This window comes from Rhamphochromis sp. 'chilingali' (assembly GCF_963969265.1).
Source record: "Rhamphochromis sp. 'chilingali' genome assembly, chromosome: 4".
NCBI classification, from domain to species: Eukaryota; Metazoa; Chordata; class Actinopteri; order Cichliformes; family Cichlidae; genus Rhamphochromis; species Rhamphochromis sp. 'chilingali'.
This window is the reverse complement of record NC_137948.1, coordinates 31,160,521-31,184,145: the sequence shown is the minus strand read 5'-3', so window position 1 is coordinate 31,184,145 and position 23,625 is coordinate 31,160,521. Positions and strand designations below refer to the sequence as shown.

Genomic DNA, 23,625 nt, shown 5'->3' with positions numbered 1-23,625 from the left:
AGCGCCTGGTGAGAAAATTAGATGTCACCTCGTTGTATCCGTTTGTAAATAGCACCTGTCGTTACCCCTTAGGCCATCCTCAAGTAATTTTTCGAAATTTTCAGCACCCTAAAAACTACTTTGGGTTTATCAAAGCGGTTGTATACCCACCCAGAGGACTCTATAAAACAAAGTCAGGCAAGCTTCTCTTTACTCTCTGTCGCACTTGTGCTGAAATGAACAACCAAGAGGGGAAAGACCTTTTTCGTGAAATCTGTATTGGAAAACTGTGTACGTTTCGAACAAGTTTGTTGACAATGTTGTGTGGGTTTATACATCCTTTCAGCCTCTGTATTCTGAGCTTCAAGAGAAAAATAAAATCATTAAATTCATTGAAGGTCTCCCTGATTCTTTTGACGATGAGAGCTTGTTTCCCTCACACCAGAGTCATCTCATTGTACTGGATGATGTTATTTTTCAAGCAGCAAATCATCCAAAAGTGGTCCGGATTTTCACAAAGTACAGACACCATAAAAATACGAGTGTGATGATGTTGAGCCAAAATGTGTTTCTACAAGGTAAACACAGCAGGACGATCAGTCTGAACAGTGTTATTTAAAAACCTCACGATAAATTACAAGTTAATACACTAGCTAGACAAATATGTCCAGGACGTCTGCATTTCATCTTGGAGAGTTTTGAAGAAGCCACGAGAGAACCACACGGATATTTATTGATAGGTTTAACCCCCACCTCTCCAGAGCAACTCAGACTGAGATCCGGGATACTACCGTCAGAACAGCTGTGTGGAAATATTCCAATCACACAATGCCAACATAAGAAGTTGAAATGACATAAGAGAAAATCAGACAAATGGCCAACAGACGTGACGGTGTCAGGAAGAAAAAGAAGGTAATGACTCAAAAAGGCAGCTTCCTCTTACCACTACTCACAACAGTCTTACCCATCATAGCTGATTTAGCTATAGGCGCCATTCGCAAATAAAAATGCAGAAAATGTATCTGATCTCGCCTGAGCAGATCAAATGCTTACATGAAACGCATGCAAATGCTTCTCGACCAAGCATCAGAGACAAAGCCGAGGATGAACTGGACAGTCAAATGAGACGTGTATTGGAGACTCAGGGTCTAAACCCCGATGAGAAAATAAAAAAAGTATAACATGCTTTTACAAAAGTATCTCATACTAGAGAGACAAAAAGTAGATGAAAGCAAGCAAATAACACTAAGGCTCCCCGCTGCGCGTGAAGAGGGACAGAGTGAGAGATCACATGATGAGCGCGACTACCAGCAGGAAGAAAGCGAGGAGGGGGAGCAGGTGGCAAGTGTGAATAAGGTTTTACATGCCGTTTTAACCCACATAAACCCTCGCTCAAAGAGAAACACTGAATATCTAATGCGTAGAATATTAGCATCAAAAGGTCACAGCGGATGGACTGAGGACGGAGAATTGATGCATAGAGAAAAGCCTATACCAGGAAGTCACGTGCTTGACTTGATGAAGTTTTTAGCAAGCTCTTGGACAAGTGTGAAGCCAACAGGCTGGCGTTCACTTGCATGAACTCTGGCGGACCTAAAGCTACCCCTGTCCACTATTGGAAACTTGTCAGCCAGAAGGGAAATAGCAGCGCTAAAAGATTCAAGAGAAACAGGAGAATACCACAGATCATCCGAGGAAGATATTATTGTTAAGCCAAAAAAAGAAGAAAAGCAAGACAATTGCCTTATCACCCACATGGTTAAATTTCTGATGTAATCAAAAACCAAAAATAAAACATTATTATTATGTTTTTAAGTGAATTATCTCTCATGTTTTTTATTTAACAAAAAGCACATGTTACGACTGTTGTCGTAATTATCATATGTAAATTTGAGTGTGCAGGTGCTCCTCCGTGATTGGTGCATCCAGGGTGGCTGGATTGCACCGATTGGCTAAGGACCGGGAGGCAGCGATAAGAAGACACCGCCAGGGACTGCCAGGTCATTCATCCTCAGCCCAACCCAACCGGCAGACCGTTCACTGTGTCACTATGTTGGTTAATGTAAGAGCGTGTAGGGGTGGACCGCCTTTTTGTTTGATCAGTTTTCTCCTGTTTTTGAGAAAGTCCACACACACACTGACCCACCACCAGATGGCGTTTTTTAAGCATAAAAAGTAAAAACTTTTTATGCTTAAAAATAAAGGATGCTATTTGATATAAAAAACTTTTTTTAAATAATGAAATCATTTATTTTTGGGGGAAAATTAATGAACTATGAACTAGCATATTTTGATGAATATCACAAATTTATGAATATCATAATTTTCATGAATATAATAATTTTATGGGTACCATATGTTTTATTACTTCCTTTATTACTTCCTAGGGTCACAAATCATTTATTGGGGCCACAAATCACTCTGTTTGACATAAGGGGTATAATATCCCTCCTTGTGTTAATGTCTATGATTCATCTGTTATGTTTACAGTGGCTTTCCTTTGAAGCTTATCTTGTTCACTACTCACCCGTCAGTCTTGTCCCAAAAATCTCCTTTCAGACCAGAGGCTTGGATCATTGTTATCCTTAGTGTTCCTTTCTGAATCTCTTTAGGACAACAGTTGGAATCCAGGTTGGGACCACTGCTGCTACAGTACGACTGTGTGTTTGATCGACTGATGCTGTTGTCTTTTAAGTACTGCTCTATTGCAGCCTTTAGTCCTTTATTCCGTGCTGACGTTTGCACCAGTTCATACAGTGGTCTTAGAGAGTAGCAAACCACATCAGGTTGATCTATGAGGGTTTTTAGCCAATTCTGGTAGCCCAGTGAGTCATTTCTGGTGAGTGAAAACTCCCCAGTCCAGCCTCTGCCTCCTACCACTTCTGAATAATGACCGTGAAGACCAGAGGCGTACATAACAGAGACACCTTGGTTGTTTAGGACTGAGGCGCATAAGTTAAAAGAAGGACCCAGATTAACATTCCCCAGGCCTACCTTGACACCCAATGACAAGCAGTCGTGTACCTGTGTGAAAGGAGGTAACACTGGATATTGCTTTTGTTGGTACAAAGTGTATGTACATATGTTCACTGCTTTAACCAGATATATGTGCTACACATACCTGGGATGAAGTAAGATGATTCAGACTGGACAAGCAGGTACGTGTAGACGTGACTCGCCTGAACTGCCCTCCAAGATCAACCTGAAAAAACATTTATTAAACATTTTTAAAAAAGGGTTTAGTCCATGGGGCCCGGCCGGGCACAGCCCGAAGAGGAGACATGGGCCCATCCTCCCGCAGGCCCACCACCCGCAGGAGGCGCCATAGGGGTCGGGTGCATTGTGTGCCGGGTGGCGGCCAGGAGCGGAGGCCCTGGCGGACTGACCCCCGGCTGCCAAGACTGGCAATAGGGACATGGAATGTCACCTCTCTGGTGGGGAAGGAGCCTGAGTTAGTGCGTGAGGTTGAGAGGTACCGGCTAGATATAGTCGGGCTCACCTCTACGCATGGCTTGGGCTCTGGAACCAGTCTCCTGGAGAGGGGCTGGACTCTGTCTCAGTCTGGAGTTGCCCCTGGTGAGAGGCGGCGGGCTGGGGTGGGTATTCTAATATCCCCTCGGCTTGCTGCCGATATGTTGGGGTTTTTCCCGGTGGACGAGAGGGTTTGTTCCCTGCGCCTTAGGGTCAGGGAACGGGTCCTGACTGTCATCTGCGCTTATGCGCCGAGTGGCAGTTCAGAGTACCCAGCCTTCTTAGAGTCCCTGGGGGGGGGGGGGGGGGGGTGCTGGAGGGTGCTCCGCCTGGAGACTCTGTTGTCCTGCTGGGAGACTTCAATGCTCACGTGGGTAACGACAGCGAGACCTCGAGGGGCGTGATTGGGAGGAACGGCCTCCCTGATCTGAACCCGAGCGGTGCTTTGTTATTGGACTTCTGTGCTAATCACAGTTTGGCCATAACTAACACCCTGTTTGAACATAAGAGTGTCCATAAGTGCACGTGGCACCAGGACGCTCTAGGCCGTAGGTCGATGATCGATTTTGTAATCGTATCAGCAGACCTCCGACCATATGTTCTGGACACTCGGGTAAAGAGAGGGGCTGAGCTGTCAACTGATCACCACCTGGTGGTGAGTTGGATCAGGTGGCGGGGGAGGACGCTGGACAGACCTGGTGCACCTAAACGCGTAGTGAGGGTGTGCTGGGAACGTCTAGCAGAGGCCCCAGTCCGCGAGATCTTCAACGCACACCTCCGGCAGAGCTTCAACAGCATTCCGAGGGAGACTGGGGACATTGAGTCCGAATGGACCATGTTCTGCGTCTCCATTGCCGAAGCTGCTGCATTGAGCTGCGGCCACAAGGTGGTTGGTGCCTGCCGTGGTGGTAATCCCCGAACCAAATGGTGGACACCAGAGGTGAAGGGAGCCACCAGGCTGAAGAAGGAGTCCTATCGGGCTTGGTTAGCCTGTGGGACTCCGGAGGCAGCCGACAGGTATCGACAGGCCAAGCGGAATGCGGCTCGGGCAGTGGCTGAAGCAAAAACTCGGGTGTGGGAGGAGTTCGGAGAGGCCATGGAAAAAGACTTTCGGACTGCCTCGAAGAGATTCTGGCAAACCGTCAGGCGTCTCAGGAGGGGAAAGCGGTGCTCTACCTGCACTGTGTATAGTGCTGGCGGAGCGCTGCTGACGTCGACTGAGAAAATTGTCAGGCGGTGGAAGGGATACTTCGAGGACCTCCTTAATCCCACTGACACGTCTTCCGAGGAGGAAGCAGAGTCTGGGGATGAGGGGAATGACCCGCCAATTTCCGGGGGCGAGGTCACTGAGGCAGTTAAACAACTCCTTGGTGGCAGAGCCCCTGGTGTTGATGAGGTCCGCCCCGAGTTCCTGAAGGCTCTGGACGTTGTAGGGCTGTCCTGGTTGACACGCCTCTGCAATGTTGCGTGGAGATCAGGGGCAGTACCTGTGGACTGGCAGACTGGGGTGGTGATCCCCATCTTTAAGAAAGGGGACCGGAGGGTGTGTTCCAACTACAGGGTGATCACACTCCTCAGCCTCCCTGGGAAAGTCTATGCCAGGGTGCTGGAAAGGAGAGTTCGTCCGCTAGTCGAACCTCGGATACAGGAGGAACAATGCGGTTTTCGTCCTGGTCGCGGAACACTGGACCAGCTCTTTATCCTCTCCAGGATACTTGAGGGTGCATGGGAGTTTGCCCAACCAGTCTACATGTGTTTTGTGGACTTGGAGAAGGCATTCGACCGTGTCCCTCGGGGTGTCCTGTGGGAGGTGTTGCGGGAGTATGGGGTGTCTGGCCCATTGCTACGGGCCATTTGATCCCTATACAACCGTTGCAAGAGCTTGGTTCGCATTGCCGGCAATAAGTCAGACTCGTTCCCGGTGGGTGATGGGCTCCGCCAGGGCTGCCCTTTGTCTCCGGTTCTGTTCATAATTTTTATGGACAGGATTTCTAGGCACAGCCAAGTGGCGGAGGGCTTTCGCTTTGGTGGCCTCAGAATCTCATCTCTGATTTTTGCAGATGATGTGGTTCTGTTGGCTTCATCGGGTGAGGGCCTCCAGCTCGCACTGGAAGGGTTCGCAGCCGAGTGTGAAGCAGCGGGAATGAGGATCAGCACCTCCAAATCTGAGGCCATGGTTCTCAGCCGGAAAAGGGTGGAGTGCCCACTCCGGGTCGGGGATGAGTTCCTGCCCCAAGTGGAGGAGTTCAAGTATCTCGGGGTCTTGTTCGCGAGTGATGGGAGAAGGGAGCCGGAGATCGACAGACGGATTGGGGCTGCAGCTGCAGTAATGCAGACGCTGCACCGGTCCATCGTGGTGAAGAGGGAGCTGAGTGTAAAAGCGAAGCTCTCAATTTACCGGTCGATCTACGTCCCTACCCTCACCTATGGCCACGAGCTGTGGGTAGTGACCGAAAGAACGAGATCGCAGATACAAGCAGCAGAAATGAGCTTCCTCCGAAGGGTGGCTGGCCTCTCCCTTAGAGATAGGGTGAGAAGTTCGGCAATCCGGGAGGGGCTCAGAGTAGAGCAGCTGCTGCTCCACATCGAAAGGAGCCAGCTGAGGTGGTTCGGGCATCTGACAAGGATGCCCCCTGGGCGCCTCCTGGGTGAGGTGTTCCAGGCATGTCCCACCGGGAGGAGGCCCCGGGGCAGACCCAGGATACGCTGGAGAGATTATATCTCTCGGCTGGCCTGGGAACGCCTTGGTATTCCCCCGGATAAGCTGGAGGAGGTGGCTGGGGAGAGGGAGGTCTGGGCCTCTTTGCTTAGGCTGCTGCCCCCGCGACCCGGCCCCGGATAAAGCGGATGAAGATGGATGGATGGATGGATGGATGGGTTTAATGACTTCTGAATGGTATAAAAAAAATTAAAGGGATGTGTATATTAATTTTATCACCTGGCGAATATAATGTGTGCCGTATGTGTCTATGAAGTGTCTGTACTGGGCTTTGGTTGCATTGCTGTAGGTAGCTGGGAGTCTGGCCACATCTTTACTGAACTCAGCACTGAGAGGAGGGCTGTTGGACACACGGTAACTAAACACACAAAAAAAATACAGATTAATAGACATCAAACTTAAATTTAAAAAATTAGATGTTGTAGTAGTCTTTAAACTCTACCTATAATGTTTACAGGTGATTATATGTGTGCTGAAGGTGTAGCGATCCTCTCTCTTCTTGGTTACAGCAAAGTTGTATGCTGTAGATCTTGTTCCTCCAAACTCCAGGTTGCCAAGCTTCTCAATATCCAGTCCAACCTAAGAGAAATGAAGGCATGAGCTACGTGATTTATATTTTGATTGAAGTGTGATTGTTAGTGAGTGAATTATAGGACCACATTGAATTAAGATGACAACTCACCTGTTGTTCAACTTTTATTTGCAATAGGCCTTAAAAGTACCTTTAATTGAAAGCAGCTAAAAAGCTTGTTACCATAGAGAGTATAAAAGATGCATGTAGCTATTGTGATGTCATATGTTGGTTTATGAAGTCTCATTTTGAAGTGTGCTGATTGTAAACCAGACACTCAGTGACTGACTTGTAATTAACAAGTTGTTGAGCAATGGGTGTGTAGTCCTTTATTGTCATTGTAGAATGTACAATGAAATTGTGTGTGCTCCACACCAACTGTGCACAAATAAAATATAAATACAGTTTTTCTCAAATGTTAAAACACAAAAGCCAATCCTGTAACCCAAATGACCAGTAGTCTAAACACATTTACTAAATGTAGCCACCATATTCCAGTACCATAAACACATGTCACATGAAGACACAATTCACAAAACACAACCCTCTGTACTCATAAATCTAAACACATTTGTCCTTGCTAAAACACATGTTGCAAAACAACTCTGCTCATATTCACAAATGAAAGCCCATGTGATGCAAAATGCTTGCCACAGTCACCAATCTTTGAACACAGGGAACACACCTGGCATCAGTCACTACACACAACGACTCAAAATTGAAGACACCTGTTGCTAATGATGTGACCCCACCTATAAAAGCATAGTTTGGTGAAGATGCCAAACAATCACAATGGATGAAGGCATTCGAGCGTGCGGAAGGAGAAGAGCTGCAGGCCAAAGAGGAAGAGGGGTTGAGATCAGAGGAGGAAGAGGTGAAGGCCTAAGAAGAAGAGGAGTTCGGAGTAGAGGAGGAAGAGAAGGAGGCCAACAAGAGAGAGGAGAAGGTCCAGGTGGGAGAAGAAGACAACCTCGCACCATCATAACAGATGATATGCGAGCAACAGTAATTGATCATGTCATTGTCCATGGCATGACAATGGCTGAAGCGGGACGAAGAGTACATCCAAACCTGAGTAGGTTCACCGTGGCCACCATTATCAAGGCATTTAGACAACACAACAGATATAGTACGCTATTGCTTTCTTTGTCACACTACAGTTTTACAGGCCTGTGAAAGTGGTCTGTTACTTTACATGTAGTTTTACATATAAATCAGTCAATTGACAACACATGTTTCTTTCTTTAGAGCTGAAAGAATGCCACATAGAGGTGGGAGGGTTGCCATATTCACAGCGGCACAAGAAACCCTCATTGCAGATATGGTCCGTGAGAACAACTGCATTAGACTCCGAGAGATCAGAGACAAAGTCATTGCAGATAATGTAAACTTTGAGAACATTGATGCTGTCAGCGTGTCCACAATAGACCGAGTTCTCCGGCGCCAACAGATGAGGATGAAACAGGTCTACAGGGTTCCCTTTGAGCGCAACTCTGCGCGACACATAGAACAACGTTACGAGTATGTGCAAGTACGTATACATCCATGTCCACAGTACAGTTAGTGGACATACTGTGTTGCTTAGTGGCCTACATTACTTCTGGACAATACTGTGCTACCTGATTGACCGTTCTGAACACCTGTACGCTTTTCCATGTTCACAGAGGATAATGCAGTTGGACGCGATGGCCAGACCCCATGAATACCTCTTCCTGGATGAGGCTGGCTTCAACCTCCAGAAACGAAGGCGAAGAGGCCGTAACATCATTGGCCAAAGAGCCATCACTGAGGTTCCTGGCCAACGGGGGGGTAATATTACTCTTTATGCAGCTATGGGTACGGAGGGGCTTGTCCACCGGCATGCTGTCCTTGGGTCTTACAACAAACAACGTCTCCTCACCTTCCTAGAGGAGCTAAAAGACATCCTCCTGGACCGTCAACAACACCATCCTAGGCTAGCACATCACATGTATGTGATCATTTGGGACAACGTCCGCTTCCACAAAACACACCAAATCAGAGAGTGGTTCACCACCAACAGTGACCACTTTTTAAACGTCTGTCTGCCACCCTACTCCCCTTTCCTGAACCCTATAGAGGAGTTCTTCTCATCATGGAGATGGAAGGTGTATGACAGACAAGAGAGAACCTCGTACGGGCAATGGAGCTGGCCTGTGCTGACATCCCAGTGGAGGCCTTCCAGGGATGGATTCGCCATTCCAGGGCGTTTTTCCCGCGGTGCCTAGCAAGGGACAATATAGCCTGTGATGTGGATGAGGTGATGTGGCCCAATGCAGCTCGGCGACATGATGCCGCACAGTGACTGTGTGTAATACTGTAAAAAGACCGTGTAGACAATAAAAAAGACTTCACACCCTGATCATGTTTCCGAGAGTACTGTTGTGTGCGATAGATTCTGTTTTTGCATTGAGTTGTGTTACAGTAGTGTACGTACATGCAGGATGTTTTTATAGATTTATAGTCTTCATGTGAAACTCACAAATCTAAATGCCTAATCCTCTGCAGGGTTCTATGATGATCCGTTACTGTACAGTTTATAAAAATATGCATTGGCAGTTATGAACCAAAGAACCTTCTCACAAATTGAGCATTGTGTTTTCAATTGTTTTTCTGTAGTGTGTAATGCTGTGTATAGTGTTTACAGTTTTGACAGCTTCGAGCTGCTTTCTTGGTGTGGGAGTTTGAGTTTTGCAGTGGGAAGGTGTGGTTGTGTTTATGTAGCTTTAGAGAAGGGTGTTGTGTTTGGACATTGGGGGACCTGGGGCCTGTTCTTCGTACGTCGCTTACTACATCCAAGATCAAATGACACATCCAAGACCAAACCATCGCGCTAACCGTGAGCTCGCTAATCCGGTTCCCCGAACACACCTGCTGTTGACGATTAGTACAGCTGGACGCAGTAATGTGACATCACTGGGTGTCGTAAAAGGGGCTACGCATCGATAGTAGAAACATTGATCGGCAACCCGCTGATTGGTCGGCGAAAATGTCGAAGGGGCGTGCTCGGTATTTTCCGGCAGCAGAGCAAGAACTCATGAGTGAGGGATTTCAGGAGTTTCAGAGTTTAATTAAAACGCAAGAGAAAACTGCAAAGGCTGCAGAAGCAAGGAGAGAGGGCTGGCAGAAAGTTGCTGACAAATCAAACTCGTAGGTAATTTAATAATAATACTAACAATAATGGATTGGGTTCATATAGCGCTTTCCAAGGCACCCAAAGCGCTTTACAATACCACTATTCATTCACTCCCACATTCACACACTGGTGGAGGCAGCTACGGTTGTAGCCAGGCTGCCATATCGCGCCATCGGCCCCTCTGGCCAACACCAGTAGGCGGTAGGGTAGATCTATCATATGACACTATATTGTCCAATATCATATGGCATTATATTATATTATAATATGTTATATTATATCCCCTTTCACATTAGAGCCACAACAGGACCCACAAGAACATGGGAACAAGTAAAAGTGGAATACAGGAGTATTCTACAGAATGGTAATATTTATCTCTTAGATTGCTTTTCGTCTCTTGGCAAGGTAATACTGGCCTGTAATACTCTGTTAGTTTGTTCATAACAGCAACCAAGAAAAGGGCAGAGGAAAAAAAGACAGGTGGTGGTCCTGCACCCCCTCGTCAACAAGTTGGTTAAGTAAATAATACCCTCACGGGAATATCGATATCTCTCAATGAGCACACTGTCACGCTGAGCTAAAGGATCCTGTCTATCCCGCAATATACGCTGAATTCTGAGGACTCTCCTTATCAATCTTGCACCTTCCGCAATGGGTTGGTCGCGTATACGGACAGGACATGGCTGCGACAGGCTTCCCAAATCCACCTTCGCTTTTATAGCCGTGGTCTCTCATCTTGATTACACGAAGTAATTTACAATTACTACTCTGAAATATGAATTACATCTGTAATAATCACATACATGTAATAGAATGTTAATAGTACATTTCCCTTTTTTAGGAAATGACCTGTATGTATCTGTGTGACATCAATAAAAGGATCAAGTGCTGCATTATCTTTAGTTATATTGATGTTATTTATTTATGGTGAAACAGTGGTGGAATATCGCTGTTGCTTTCGTATAAATGAAGCGGACATACCTGCGTGGCCGCGATCTAATCCTGTTTACATAAAGTAAACCTGCTCCCGAGCAGGTTTACGCTTACGGCTCTGTTGCTATGACAGCAAGTCCCGGATGAGCTTCGGGGAACCGAACGATCCAGGATCACGCGAAATCGTCAACAATCTAATCGAGCTAACTTACTTAGCGAGGTACGAAGAACAGGCCCCTGGTGGTAACGTTTGTGCACAGCAAATCCAGCATGTCCAAATTAACACTGTCGGATTTGATTTCAACGCTATTAAAGTGTCTATATGGGTCCACACCAGAGAGTGTTAATTTAACACTTTTTGGAGAGTTGGTACGTTAACTCTGATTTAGTGTTAAACACCAAATCTGTCTGGAGTTGATAATTTAACACTTGGTGTTAAGAGTTTATATATTAACTCTCAAAGAGTATTTTAGTTTAACTACGTAAGAGTTATCTTCTAATTCATTCTAAAAAGAGGGAATTTTACTGTTCTGAACTTCTAGAAATTTCTTTTGGAAATAAACATTTACTAAAAAGATGCAATGGTTTTTGAAAAACATTTATTCTGAACTGTGCAGCACAATTTCAAAACATTTTCTGAAAGATGTAACAGTGTACATGTTCTCACTTTCATTAGAATTTTGTTTATCAAAAGGTCTGACATGGTAAATGCAAATAACAGCATTCTCATCACTTATTTCTTCAATACAATATGTATGTCCTTCATTCATCCCTTTGTGGAACTTCAACGCACTTCTGCTCTCCCCCATATTCCATCTTCACAAGCATATCCTGTGCGGAGATTGCATAAAAATTAGTTGACACTAATTAATGGCACAAATAATCCAGTAAACAATTGCAGCACAGTAAAAAAAAAAAAGAGAAAAAAAAGGAATCCTTTTTGAGCCATTACTTGTGTAAAGTATTTTCCCAAAAGACAAGGACGCAGGCAACAGGTAATACTGAACTAAATGTAAAACCTCAACCTTTTGAATTTTTACTTAAACCGTGTGCACAAAACTCTGGAGGGATCTAAATGCTACCGTAGAATCCAGTCAGGACGTCAGCTACTGCTGTTTGCTCGTGTTTTGTTTTGTTTTGTTTTGTTTTGTTTTTTTGTTTTTTATGGGCGATCGTTTTCAGGCTTCAAGTAGCACCATTATACCAACATTTCACATTCTACACATTGTTTTAGGTGTATTTGACCAAAAGTTTGACTGAAAATTCACATGCAAGCTTTTTTTCAAGGCTGTGGTATTTGCCTGCAAACAATACCTTTCAGCTAGCTAAAGCAGAATGTTATGCTATCACCGAGCAACATGGCTAATGCCTTTCACACAGCTTTGTCTCAACTCCAAAGAGCCACAGAAGTAAAAGCTCATAATAATAATTGAAACAATCTTTGAAAAAATGACTTACCAAGCATGGCAAACAACTCAAATATGTAGTGCAAAATGTTCTGAAACGGCTTCACTTCAGCTTCGATTGGAGCCGTGCTGGGGGCGGAGTCTGTGAATTTACTCTATTGGTGTCATAGCCCCTCTAGGAGTTCAGAGTTAAGAGGTCAAGAGTTAATGTTTCCATTGTAACACCTCCAGATTTGAAATAGAAACACTCATTTTTAACACTCGATTTTAACTACTATCATTTTACACCTCAGAGTTACATTAAAAGAATGTGACTCTGCTTAGAGTAAAATTAACTCTACTTTTGCAAGAAGACTATTAACACCAAAACATTTAACACTTTTGAATTTCCTGTGTGACATGTGTTTTAGCATTTGAGAAACACTGTAATAAGACAGCAGGAATAAATAACAAACAGGAGAAATATATAGTCAAGAGGAATATTTACAAAAAGAAGAGAAAGGCTCACATTGGAGAACAAGTTGCAAAGTTCTTGGAAGTAGTGCCAGCTTAGACCAGCTTATTGTCCATGTCCAAACAATGCATGGTCATGTTGTTGTTGGCATGATGACATTGTTTATATCATTTGAATTATTTCTTTATCTTCTCAAGGTCCATGTCATCGTTGTAAATTGTTTAAGCTTTACATTATTTATGCTATGCTATTTTATGTAGTTAAACTTATTGTGCTTTTATTTTGAAAGTCAAGCTTGCTTACAAGTCGCGCTGTTTCCTTTTTGGGAGAAAAAAGGAGAAAACTAAGTGCGGAGCAAGAATGAGGCCGTTCTTTAGTGAAAGTCACACTAAGTGGAATGGGCTTTAAATACACACTTATAAGGAAACTTCAGAAGAATGGTGACTAATTCCCTTTTTGCAGCATGCAGCCAACGAGGTATTTATTGATATATCTCGTTTTGTTGTACAGTGTTATTTTAGGTGCTGTGTCTTACATTGAGTTTTTATTTTGTTAATGGTGTGTAGTTTTCACGGTGACGTTGGAGAGAAGTCTTCAAATAAACCAGTGACGGAAAACCACTTGCGTCTGCCTTGCTTCGAGGGAATTATAGTCATAGCATTTAAATTATTGATTGTTATAAAAAAAAAAAAACTAGGAGAAGTACTAGTCTCACTCTAAGGACTCTTGAGAAACACCTGACAAGGAAACGGGATTTTTGGGAGAACGAAATGTTTCTTTTTTAAGATCCTTCTACAAGTTAGAACACCTTCTCGTTACTTTTATAGGTTATACATAGACACTGTTCTCACAACCTTCTGTTACTGTGTATTACTGTGCGTGGTGTGTGTGTATGTTATTGCAGGCAATTCTTTCTTACCTAGAGCTACATATTAAAGCAAAAGTGGGATGATTTTCCTCAATAAACAGAGGGGTTCCACACTGTATGATGTTTATATGCCTTGTTACTGTATTTCTCTTCTCTTTTTTTCTTTAAATAATGTCCTTACAATGCTCAGTCATAGGACTTTTTAAAACATGGAGCTAGGAATGATTACAGGACTAGATCAACAGTTTGCAGTAATAGTAACATTATATCCATGTTTCACTCAACATGAATGTTTCCTACCTTCCAGTCGATGCTGCTCTGGTCGGTGTATGTGCTGACCAGTGAACTGTAGAGAAATTATTTTGCTTAATTCCCCAAAATATTCCAGTAGGAAAAAATGATTTGCAATTATTAAATGATTGTTTGATAAAATTAATTAATGTATGCCATGTGGGTGGGATGACATCTATGAATATGTAAAGTAATGTATGAAACCTGTCAGGGCACAATGAGTGATTATGTTTCTAAGTCCTAGAATACCTGATGGAGGTGTGTTCACTGTCCTCGAGACGAAAACTGCAGCGGTTGAATGTACGCCAGTCCAAAGTAGAGACTGGTAGCTGGAAATATAATTAATAACAGGTTTATGGTATGCCAAAGTAATTTTTGACATGTTTTTTATTAATTACTATAATATTTAGTTACTTTCTGCAGTTGGCCGCCTTTATGAGGGTTGGTGCAGAGTGTACAGGTTTTTCTTGGAGTGAGGTAGGTCTTCACATCAATCACATAAGCTCCTTTTCGCTTAAGTGTAACAACATCAAAGCCCTCCCCTGCCAGGTCATAACCAGGCACAAAGGGAGCAGACATACACTGGCTCTGAGTCCCAGTCTGACAAGAAAGAGCAGGGGAGAGGCACAACAGAAAGAGGAGGAGGAGGCTCAGGTAGAGAGTGGTGGGAGTTGAAAAGGAGAGCATGGCTGGGAGAAGGGAGAACAGTTGCTTTATTTTAAGCTGTAATATAATGTATCAAAAAGAAAATGCAAGAAATACTATTTTTGTTTTATTTGGGTTTTTTTTAATCATTCATCTCTCTTAAGTAGATATGACCCGGCTAAGATAAGATAAGATAAGATAGAACTTTATTAATCCCTCGGGTGGGTTCCTCTGGGAAATTCGGTTTCCAAAAGCACAGCACCGACAGAAGTTACAGAGTTACAGAATATTATATATATATACACACACACACACACACACACACATATATAAATACAGAGACAAATATAAATAAAATATACGAAGGGGATAAATAGAATAAATAGGAATAAAAATAAAAATACAAGTGAATTGCACATTTCAAGTATTGAGGTCTATTTGCACCATTGACTATTTACAAAAGTATTGCACAAAGGTATTGCACAGTGAGGTGAAGAGGCTATTCACATTGTCATAATATATAGGATGGCTTCTAGTGATTATTTTAAATATTAATTAATATGCCGCTGGTTTTTTGTTTGTTTGTTTTTTAACAATCACTAACAACTGACAGACCACAGTACGTCAGGCTGAAGGACATCATGTCTGACACTGTGGTCAGCAGCACAGGAGCACCACCGGGAACTGTGCTGTCCCCTCTTCTCTTCACCCTGTACACCTCTGACTTCTGCTACATCTCTGAATTATGCCATATTCAGAAGTTTGCAGACGACACAGCCATCATAGGGTGTATCTGGGATAATCAGGAAGAGGAGTACAGAAGTCTGTTGAGGAACTTCGTCACATGGAGTCACACAAACCACCTGCAACTCAACACCTCAAAGACCAAGGAACTGGTTGTGGACTTCGGGAGGTCCAGAGAAGGTCCACTGCCGGTTCAGATAGAGGGGGAGGAGGTGGAGGTGGTCAACAAGTACAAGTACCTCGGGCTGTGGGTGGACAACAAACTGCACTGGTCATGCAACACAGAGCACCTGTATAAAAAAGCCCAAAGCTGACTGTACTTCCTCAGGAGGCTGAGGTCTTTTAACATCTGCAGGAAGCTCCTGAGGATGTTTTACCAGTCAGTGGTTGCTGGAGTACTTTTCTATGCTGTGGTGTGCTGGGGGAGCAGCACAGCAAAGAAGGACTCATCCAGGCTGGAGAAACTGATCAGGAAGGCTAGCTCTGTGGTCGGCATGAAGCTGAACACTCTGGTGACAGTGGCAGAGAAAAGGACACTAAAAAAACTGCTGGGCATCCTCTGCACACAGCCATAAACAACCAGAGGAGTCTGTTCAGTGACAGGTTGCTTTTCCCAAAGACAAGAACCAACAGACTTAAAATCTCCTTTGTCCCACACGCCATCAGACTGTTTAACTCCTCTCTGGAGGGGAGAGGGAGGGGAAACAGGAGGACAAAGGAGGGGGGAACAAGTGCCTCTTCACTTCACTGTGCAATACGTTTTGTTAATAGTCAACGGTGCAATAGACTTCAATACTTGAAATGTGCAATTCCCTTGTATTCTTATTTCTATTTATTCTATTTATCCCTTTTATATATTTTATTTATATATGTCTCTGTATTGATATATGTGTATGTATATAATATTCTGCTTACGTTCTGTAACTTCTGTCGGTGCTGTGCAATTGGAAACCGAATTTCCCAGAGGAACCCACCCGAGGGATTAATAAAGTTTTATCTTATCTTATCTTATCTTATATATACTCAGAATACTGCATTCCATGTTGAAAGGGTCCATCATTCCATTGAAAGGCTTGTTTCATTAGATCAACAGCTCAAAAAGCTACATTTGTGATATTTATTTATATTTATATTTATATTTATTTACCTGTGCTAACAAATCAAAATGATGTTTGGCATTGGTTGCGTAGTACCAACATTTAATGTGTTTCTGCTAGTTATGTTACTTCACACACAATCAGTAATTTAGATAAATTTATTAAATTAATTTGTTCAGCCTGAGGTGGCAAAAAATCAGCAGGATCATTCATAAGTTTACTGTAAATAATATAAGATTCATTCTTTGATTTGATTTAAAATATGTGTTAAATATTTTTTAAATAAAAAACATCAGATTACCTGTTTAAACCTCAGCAGTGAATGTGTCAAGAGATGGAGATGGTGAGGGTATCATCTGAGGATGTCCTGTGACTGTTCAGGCAACAGCACTTTTATTCTTTGTCCCAGGTCATGTGACCTACACGCGACAGTTTTTGTTTTGTTTTTTAACACATAAGCATGGATGCTGAGAAACAGCATGCTATGAACACAAACATATTTGTGATTTTGGAGCTCTGAAAAATAATGCTTTATTACTTAAAAACAAAAAAATTAGCATTTTGATCACACATTATAAATACATGATAACATGGTATGAGTTTTGATTCCCAATACTATATTTTTGTTAAAAAATATTTTTGTGATCTTTATGTGAAAATCAGAAGGTGCACAAGACATGGTGACAGTAAAAAAGAAAGAACTGTATTGTCACGGAGCTGGAAAGACTCTCATATAAGAAAAAGAAAATGACATTTCACATTCACCCGAGGCAATACATCAGCTAAATTCTTGGCATTCAAATGACTTACAGGAAATGAAACAATCCAACAGGTTAAACACTATTACTCTTGTCTGTGAAGGTTCTCAGTCATCCAGGTCATCGTAGTCTAAGGAGCTTGGAAAGAAAAGTGTCTGGACTTCTTTAAGTTTCTTGAATATGTTTCACCTCTCATCTGAGAAGCTTCTTCCGTTCTAGGGTCAAATGGTCCCAGATTTAAGCCCTGTGTGAGTGTCCCCCCCCCCCCCCCCCCCCCCATGAGGGACAGTGGACCCCCTAATGATCCTCTACCTAATCACATGAGCCAAGGTGTGAAAACAGGTGTTGGTCACAATCAGCCAAGGTTTCGGGTGAGCTCATTGTGAAACCTGGTACCACCCTATCATGTGATTTCCTGAGGTCAGATGGCCCAGGATGTGAGTGGGCGTTAAGGCGTCTGGGAGGGGATCTCAAAACTGGATTATAGATGGCAGACAGTTGGTGTCGTAAGCCACCGCCTCTGTTCAAAGATGGTCGCTCACAGTCGACATAAATGGCTTCTTTTACCCCTCTTTCAAACCATCTGTCTTCTTTGTCCAAAATGTGTACATTGGCATTCTCGAAAGAGTGACCTTTGTACTTTAGATGCAGATGGACAGCCGAGTCTTGTCCTGTGGAGGTGGCTCTTCTATGTTGTGCCATGCGTTTATGAAGTGGCTGTTTGGTCTCTCCAATGTAGATGTCTGGGCATTCCTCGCTACACTGTACAGTATACACTACATTATTAAGTTTGTGTTTAGGAGTTTTGTCTTTGGGATGAACCAGTTTCTGTCTGAGCGTGTTGCTGGGTCTGAAGTAAACTGGGATGTCGTGCTTGGAGAAAACCCTCCTGAGTTTTTCTGATACACCAGCTACATAGGGGATGACAATGTTGTTGCATTTGTTTTTCTTATCCTCCCTAGCTGGTGTCTGATCTTTATTTCTGTGCCTCTTTGCTGACTTGCTGAAAGCCCAATTAGGATGTTTTAAGTGCTTCCTTTACATGTGTGTGTTCCTTCTTTTCCCTTCAGCTTAGAGGAAACATTTTCTGCCCGGTTTTGTAGGGTCCTGATTACTCCAATTTTGTGTTCCAGAAGGTGGTGGGAGTCAAAGAGGAGGTACTGGTCCATGTGTGTGAGCTGCCGGTAAACTTCATTGTTGAGGTTTCCACTCTCTTCAATGCACACAAAACAGTCCAGGAAAGGCAACCAGTTGTCCTTTGTGTCTTCCTTGGTGAACTTGATGTTTTTATCCACAGTGTTAATGTGAGCAGTGAAGGATTTGACTTCTTCTGTTTTGATTTTGACCCAGGCGTTGTCTACATATCTGTACCAGTCGTTAGGTACTTTCCCTTTAAAAGAGCCAAGAGCCTTTCTTTCCACTTCCTCCATGTAAAGGTTGGCTACAATAGGTGACACCGGGGAGCCCATGGCACAGCCACTTTGCTATCAAAAACATTCACTCCTCAGAGAAGAACACACACCTGAGGACAGACAGGAAAAATGGGTGAAGAACTTTTCAGACCGGAATTTCACTAAACCTGAAGTAGACATACAAATACTTTGTTACTGTTTTTAAATTAGATGTTAGTGTTGTCAAAGTTAACATGTGATTAGGTAGAGGATCATTAGGGGGTCCATTGTCCCTCGTTGGGGGAATACTCCCACAGGGCTTAAATCTGGGACTCTCCTCCATTTGACCCTAGAACTGAAGAAACTTCTTGGATGAGAGGTGAAACGTCTTCAAGCAACTTAAAGAAGTATAGACGCTTTTCTTTCCAAGCTCCTTAGACCACCATTACGCTTGTTGACCTTCTGGCATCTCTCTCGCTCTCTCTTTTTTTTCCACATTATCATAGCTACAAAATTGAGAGGTAATTAATTTTATTGCATTCACCTTATCATGGTGAAGGGGTTTGAGTGTCCCAGGGATCCCAGGGGCTATGTATTTTGGGGCTTTTTATCCCCTAATATGGTCTCCCATGGTAAATTGGCCCTGGATGTAGGACCAGACAGAGAGATTCAAAAACCCCTGTGTGTGCAAGAACTAGGGAACAGCTACCCCTGCCAGGGTAATCCAGGGTTACTGGGGCCCCACCCTGGAGCCCACAAAGGGTGCCTGAGGGCAAGCATCTGGTGGCCAGGCCTTAGTCCATTGGGTCTGGCCGGGCACAGCCTGAAAAGGGGGCATGGGCCCATACTCCTCTAGGCCCACCATACACAGGGGAAACTGTAGGGGCCGGGTGCAATGTGTTTTGGGCGGTGGCCAGGGGTGGAGACCCTGGCATACCAATCCCCGGCTACCAAGACTAGCGAATTGGAATGTCACCTATCTGGTGGGGAAGGAGCCTGACTTGGTGTGTGAGGTTGAGAGGTATGGGCTAGATCTCTAATTCAATTCAATTCAATTCAATTCAATTTTATTTATATAGCACCAAATCACAACAATAGTCGCCTCAAGGTGCTTTATATTGTACAGTAGATCCTACAATAATAGATACAGAGGAAAAACCCAACAATCATATGACCCCCTATGAGCAAGCACTTTGGCATGGTAAATGGTAAATGGCCTGTATTTGTATAGCGCTTTACTTAGTCCCTAAGGACCCCAAAGCACTTTACACTACATTCAGTCATCCACACACTGGTGATGGCAAGCTACATTGTAGCCACAGCTGCCCTGGAGCGCACTGACAGAGACGAGGCTGCCGGACACTGGCGCGACCAGTAGGCAACGGGTGAAGTGTCTTGCCCAAGGACACAACGACTGTTGGAGCCGGGGCTTGAACCAGCAACCTTCCAATTGCAAGACGAACTGCCAACTCTTGAGCCACGATCAAGATCGTGGCGACAGTGGGAAGGAAAAACTCGCCTTTAACGGGAAGAGACCTCCGGCAGAACCAGGCTCAAGGAGAGGTGGCGACTGGTTAGGGTGAGAGAAGGAAAACAGGATAAAGACATGCTGTGGAAGAGAGACAGAGATTAATATCAGGTACGATTCAATGCAGAGAGGTGTATTAGCACATAGTGAGTGAGATAGGTGACTGGAAAGGAAAAACTCAATGCATCATGGGAGTCCCCCAGTAGCCTATGCCTATTGCAGCATACTCCCACCTCCGGTAAAGCTTTGGCAGCATTCCAAGGGAGACTGGGGGATATTAAGTCTGAATAGACCATGTTCAGCACCTCCATTGCTAAAGCTGCTGGATTGAGCTGCGGCTGCAAGGTGGTTGGTGCCTGCCATGGTGGTAATACCCGAACCAGATGTTGGACACCAGATTTTAAGGGAACCTTCAAGCTGAAGAAAGAGTCCTATCGGGCTTGGTTAGCCTGTGGGACTTCGGAGGCAGCCAATAATTACCAACAGGTCAAGTGGAACGCAGCTTGGGCAAAGGCTAAAGCAAAAACTCTGATATGGTCGGAGTTTGGAGAGTGTTGGGTTTGATTTTAATTTGGAATTAATAGAAACTTTAGTTTCTTACTGATTGAATAATTACTTAGAAACCTGCAGCTATACCAGTATAAAGAAATGTGCATGGGCAGCTGTAGACACGAAAACTTGCACCTGATGTCAGTCACAGCCACCTCTTAGCTCAGTGCCTACAAAACAAGCAGCTTCTCCCCACCAGTTTTAATCGGTTAGATATTGCACATTCTCATATAAAACTCTGAACTGCCAGGGGAGTTACATTCTTTTGGGAAGACTGAGTGCTCTGGATGTTGTAATGCTGTATTGGTTGACACGCCTCTGCAATGTTGTGAGGAGATCAGAAACGGTACCTTTGGATTGGCAGACCAGGGTGATGGTTCCCATATTTGAGGAGGGGGATGTTATAACTATGGGGGAATTACACTCTTCAGCCTCCCCGGGAAAGTCTATGCCAGCATGCTGGAAAGGAGAGTCTGTCTGTTAGTCAAACCTCAGATACCTTGGTATCTCAGGGTCTTGCTCACGAGTGAGGTGAGTGGGAGATTGACTTTCCCTTAGAGATAGGGTGAGGAGTTTGGCCATCCAGGACGGGCTCAGAGTAGAGCCGCTGCTCCTCCACATCTAAAGAAGCCAGTTGAGGTGGTTCGGGCATCTGACAAAGATGCCTCCTGGGCGCCTCCTGGGTGAGGTCTTCTGGGCATGTCCCACCGGGAGGAGGCCCCGGGGAAGACCCAGGACTGGAGAGATCATATCTCTCGGTTGGTCTCGGAATGCCTGGGTGTTCCCCTGGACAAGCTGGAGGAGGTGACCAGGGACTGAGAGGTCTGGGCTTCTCTGCTTAGGCTGCTGTCCCTGCTCCAGATAAGCAGAAGAAAATGGATGGATGGATGATCAACTTTAGCCTAAATACTACTTTAATACTTTAAATTATTTCAGCTTAAACCATTAAAATAATACATACACAAATAATAATAAGAATAATGTAATACTGAATATATATCAGTCTCTTTGTTTTAATAAATGCATCTGCTGAATAATAATAAAAACAGTATGTGTGTGTGGGCAGGTGTATACTCCATGTTTTCTTCTTATTTAGCATGAAAAGATTTACAATACATTCAAAAGCAGAAACCAACAGCAAAACAGAAAACGAAAGTTGTTTTAGGCAGGGAACAAACTTGCATTGACGCATTTTTTTCTCGAGCGCACATCAACCTATTATTTACATTTCAAGGTGTCCATCATCAAGAGCAGGTTCACAGTGATGTGTGACAGAAGAGAAGTTGTCAATCTTTTCTGCCATTTTACAGTCATCTTATTGTCAGGCATATTATTGGTTGTCTGATGAACCACTGGAAGTTTAGCCTTAAAGATGAACCTTGCTTCAGTTTTGCTGTATTTGGCTGAATCTCAGCTGACAGTATGGCTCTGCATGCTTCAGAGCCATCCTGGTACTTATATCAGCAGTAAAATCTCATTACACTGGCAGCCATATATGTCCATGGTAGAGCCAATGTCAAACATGGTCACACACTGATGTCTCTTTGGGCCTCATATTTAAAATTACAGTAAAAAGGTATAAAACTGTCATTTATCATTGAGTAACAAGGGAACAAGCCCCACCTGTCCATGAACCTGTTTTACTGTCCACTTATCCACATAATGTTGAGTCTGAAAATTGAGGAGTACGTATACAAATGGCCGTAATTACTGAACTTTTAATGTAATACTTTTTTAAAAATCCTTTGAATTAAAGCTGAAAGTCTGCACTGCAGGCAAAACAAGAGAAACTGTTTTTTTGTCCAACAAATTATGACCCTAACTGTAGATGAAGGCATGAAAAGACAATTACAAAATACATTTTTTGGTGTGGAGTCCAAATACATTGCCCTCTGAAAATTATGATAAAATAAAGCAATGGCAAAGTTTATACTAAGATTTTGTCATAAGCAGTGATAGAGAGGCAAGCCTTTGAACTTACTATGCTTTAGATCTAGATTAGATTAAGCTTTAGCCTTCAAACTGAGAGTGGAAAAAGAATTTATAGTATCTCAATCGGCTGCCCACTGCTTCACTGAGTGAATGGAGAGGGGAAATTCCCCCACGGGGATCAATAAAGTATACATTAATCCATTACTTTTTGTTGAAAGCTACAATGCAACTATATATTTATGCAAATCACAACATAAGTTCTGTAGAAAACTGATAATAACTCCAGAGAACAGATAGCTACGAAGCAATCCTCTTAAATTAATAAACTTTGTGCTGTGGTTAAAACCCTCTCTCTGAATATACCAAAACAGTATCATTAGGACTGAAAGTCACATGATAAATGCAAATGGAATCTGGACAGGCAAGAACAGTGCTTCATTTATCTGAAATCTCAGGCATTCAAGATGTTGGGAGTTTGAAGAAAACAGGAAGTTACTGTAAAAGGTGATGAATGACATCCTTACACAACAATACGCACTGTACTGCTACTAGACCATTCAGAAAGAAAACGAGTTTACATGTCAGTCAAGAATCTTTCTAGTTGTCTAGTTATCCCTTTATTGTTTGAATTACAAGACAATGAACAAAATAATGCAGATAACCAGAACATTGTGTGCTTTTGGATGAGGCCACATGACTGAACTCATATGCTAGCAGCTTACCAAGTGTTGGGTCTGCGCTTCCACAGGCCCCGCTAGTTTAGAAACTTATTCCTCATGAAGAAAGCAAGACAATCAGTGATCGATTGTTTGTACTTGCACAAGGGAGGCCCCACTTCGAATCCTATCACAAAATGACCCCGACTTAGGCCTCCGCTCGTTGCCTTTTATTGAAAACACAGTTACAACACACACAACAGTTTACACAAGTTGGGAAATCGCCACAGAAGAAACCTCTTTGGACCTCAGGACGTCCTGTGTTCAGGTCCTGTTTTCCTGTAAACCTGACCAAACAATCCAGCCAGATACAGACCCAGCCCTAGCCCTGTTCAGTGCCTTCTGTCGCTGCAGGGGGACCAACTAGAGCGCCACAAAGGAATGCTCCAGCACATTTCCAAGGAACAGAGCTTGCTGCT

The 23,625-nt window shown here is 43.6% G+C and overlaps 1 protein-coding gene across 1 annotated transcript; it reads right to left on the bottom strand.

The window, feature by feature from the left end:
* Nucleotides 1–2,419: 2,419 nt before the first annotated feature.
* On the bottom strand, nucleotides 2,420–14,533 carry LOC308395017 (perforin-1-like; the record flags this gene model as incomplete). The annotated part of the gene is made up of 5 exons (XM_080879672.1): nucleotides 2,420–3,003; nucleotides 3,101–3,181; nucleotides 6,389–6,527; nucleotides 6,612–6,748; nucleotides 14,261–14,533. The coding sequence occupies 5 exons, from the start codon at nucleotides 14,531–14,533 to the stop codon at nucleotides 2,503–2,505; spliced, it is 1,131 nt and encodes a 376-aa protein (XP_080735798.1). The 3' UTR covers nucleotides 2,420–2,502.
* Nucleotides 14,534–23,625: the final 9,092 nt, after the last annotated feature.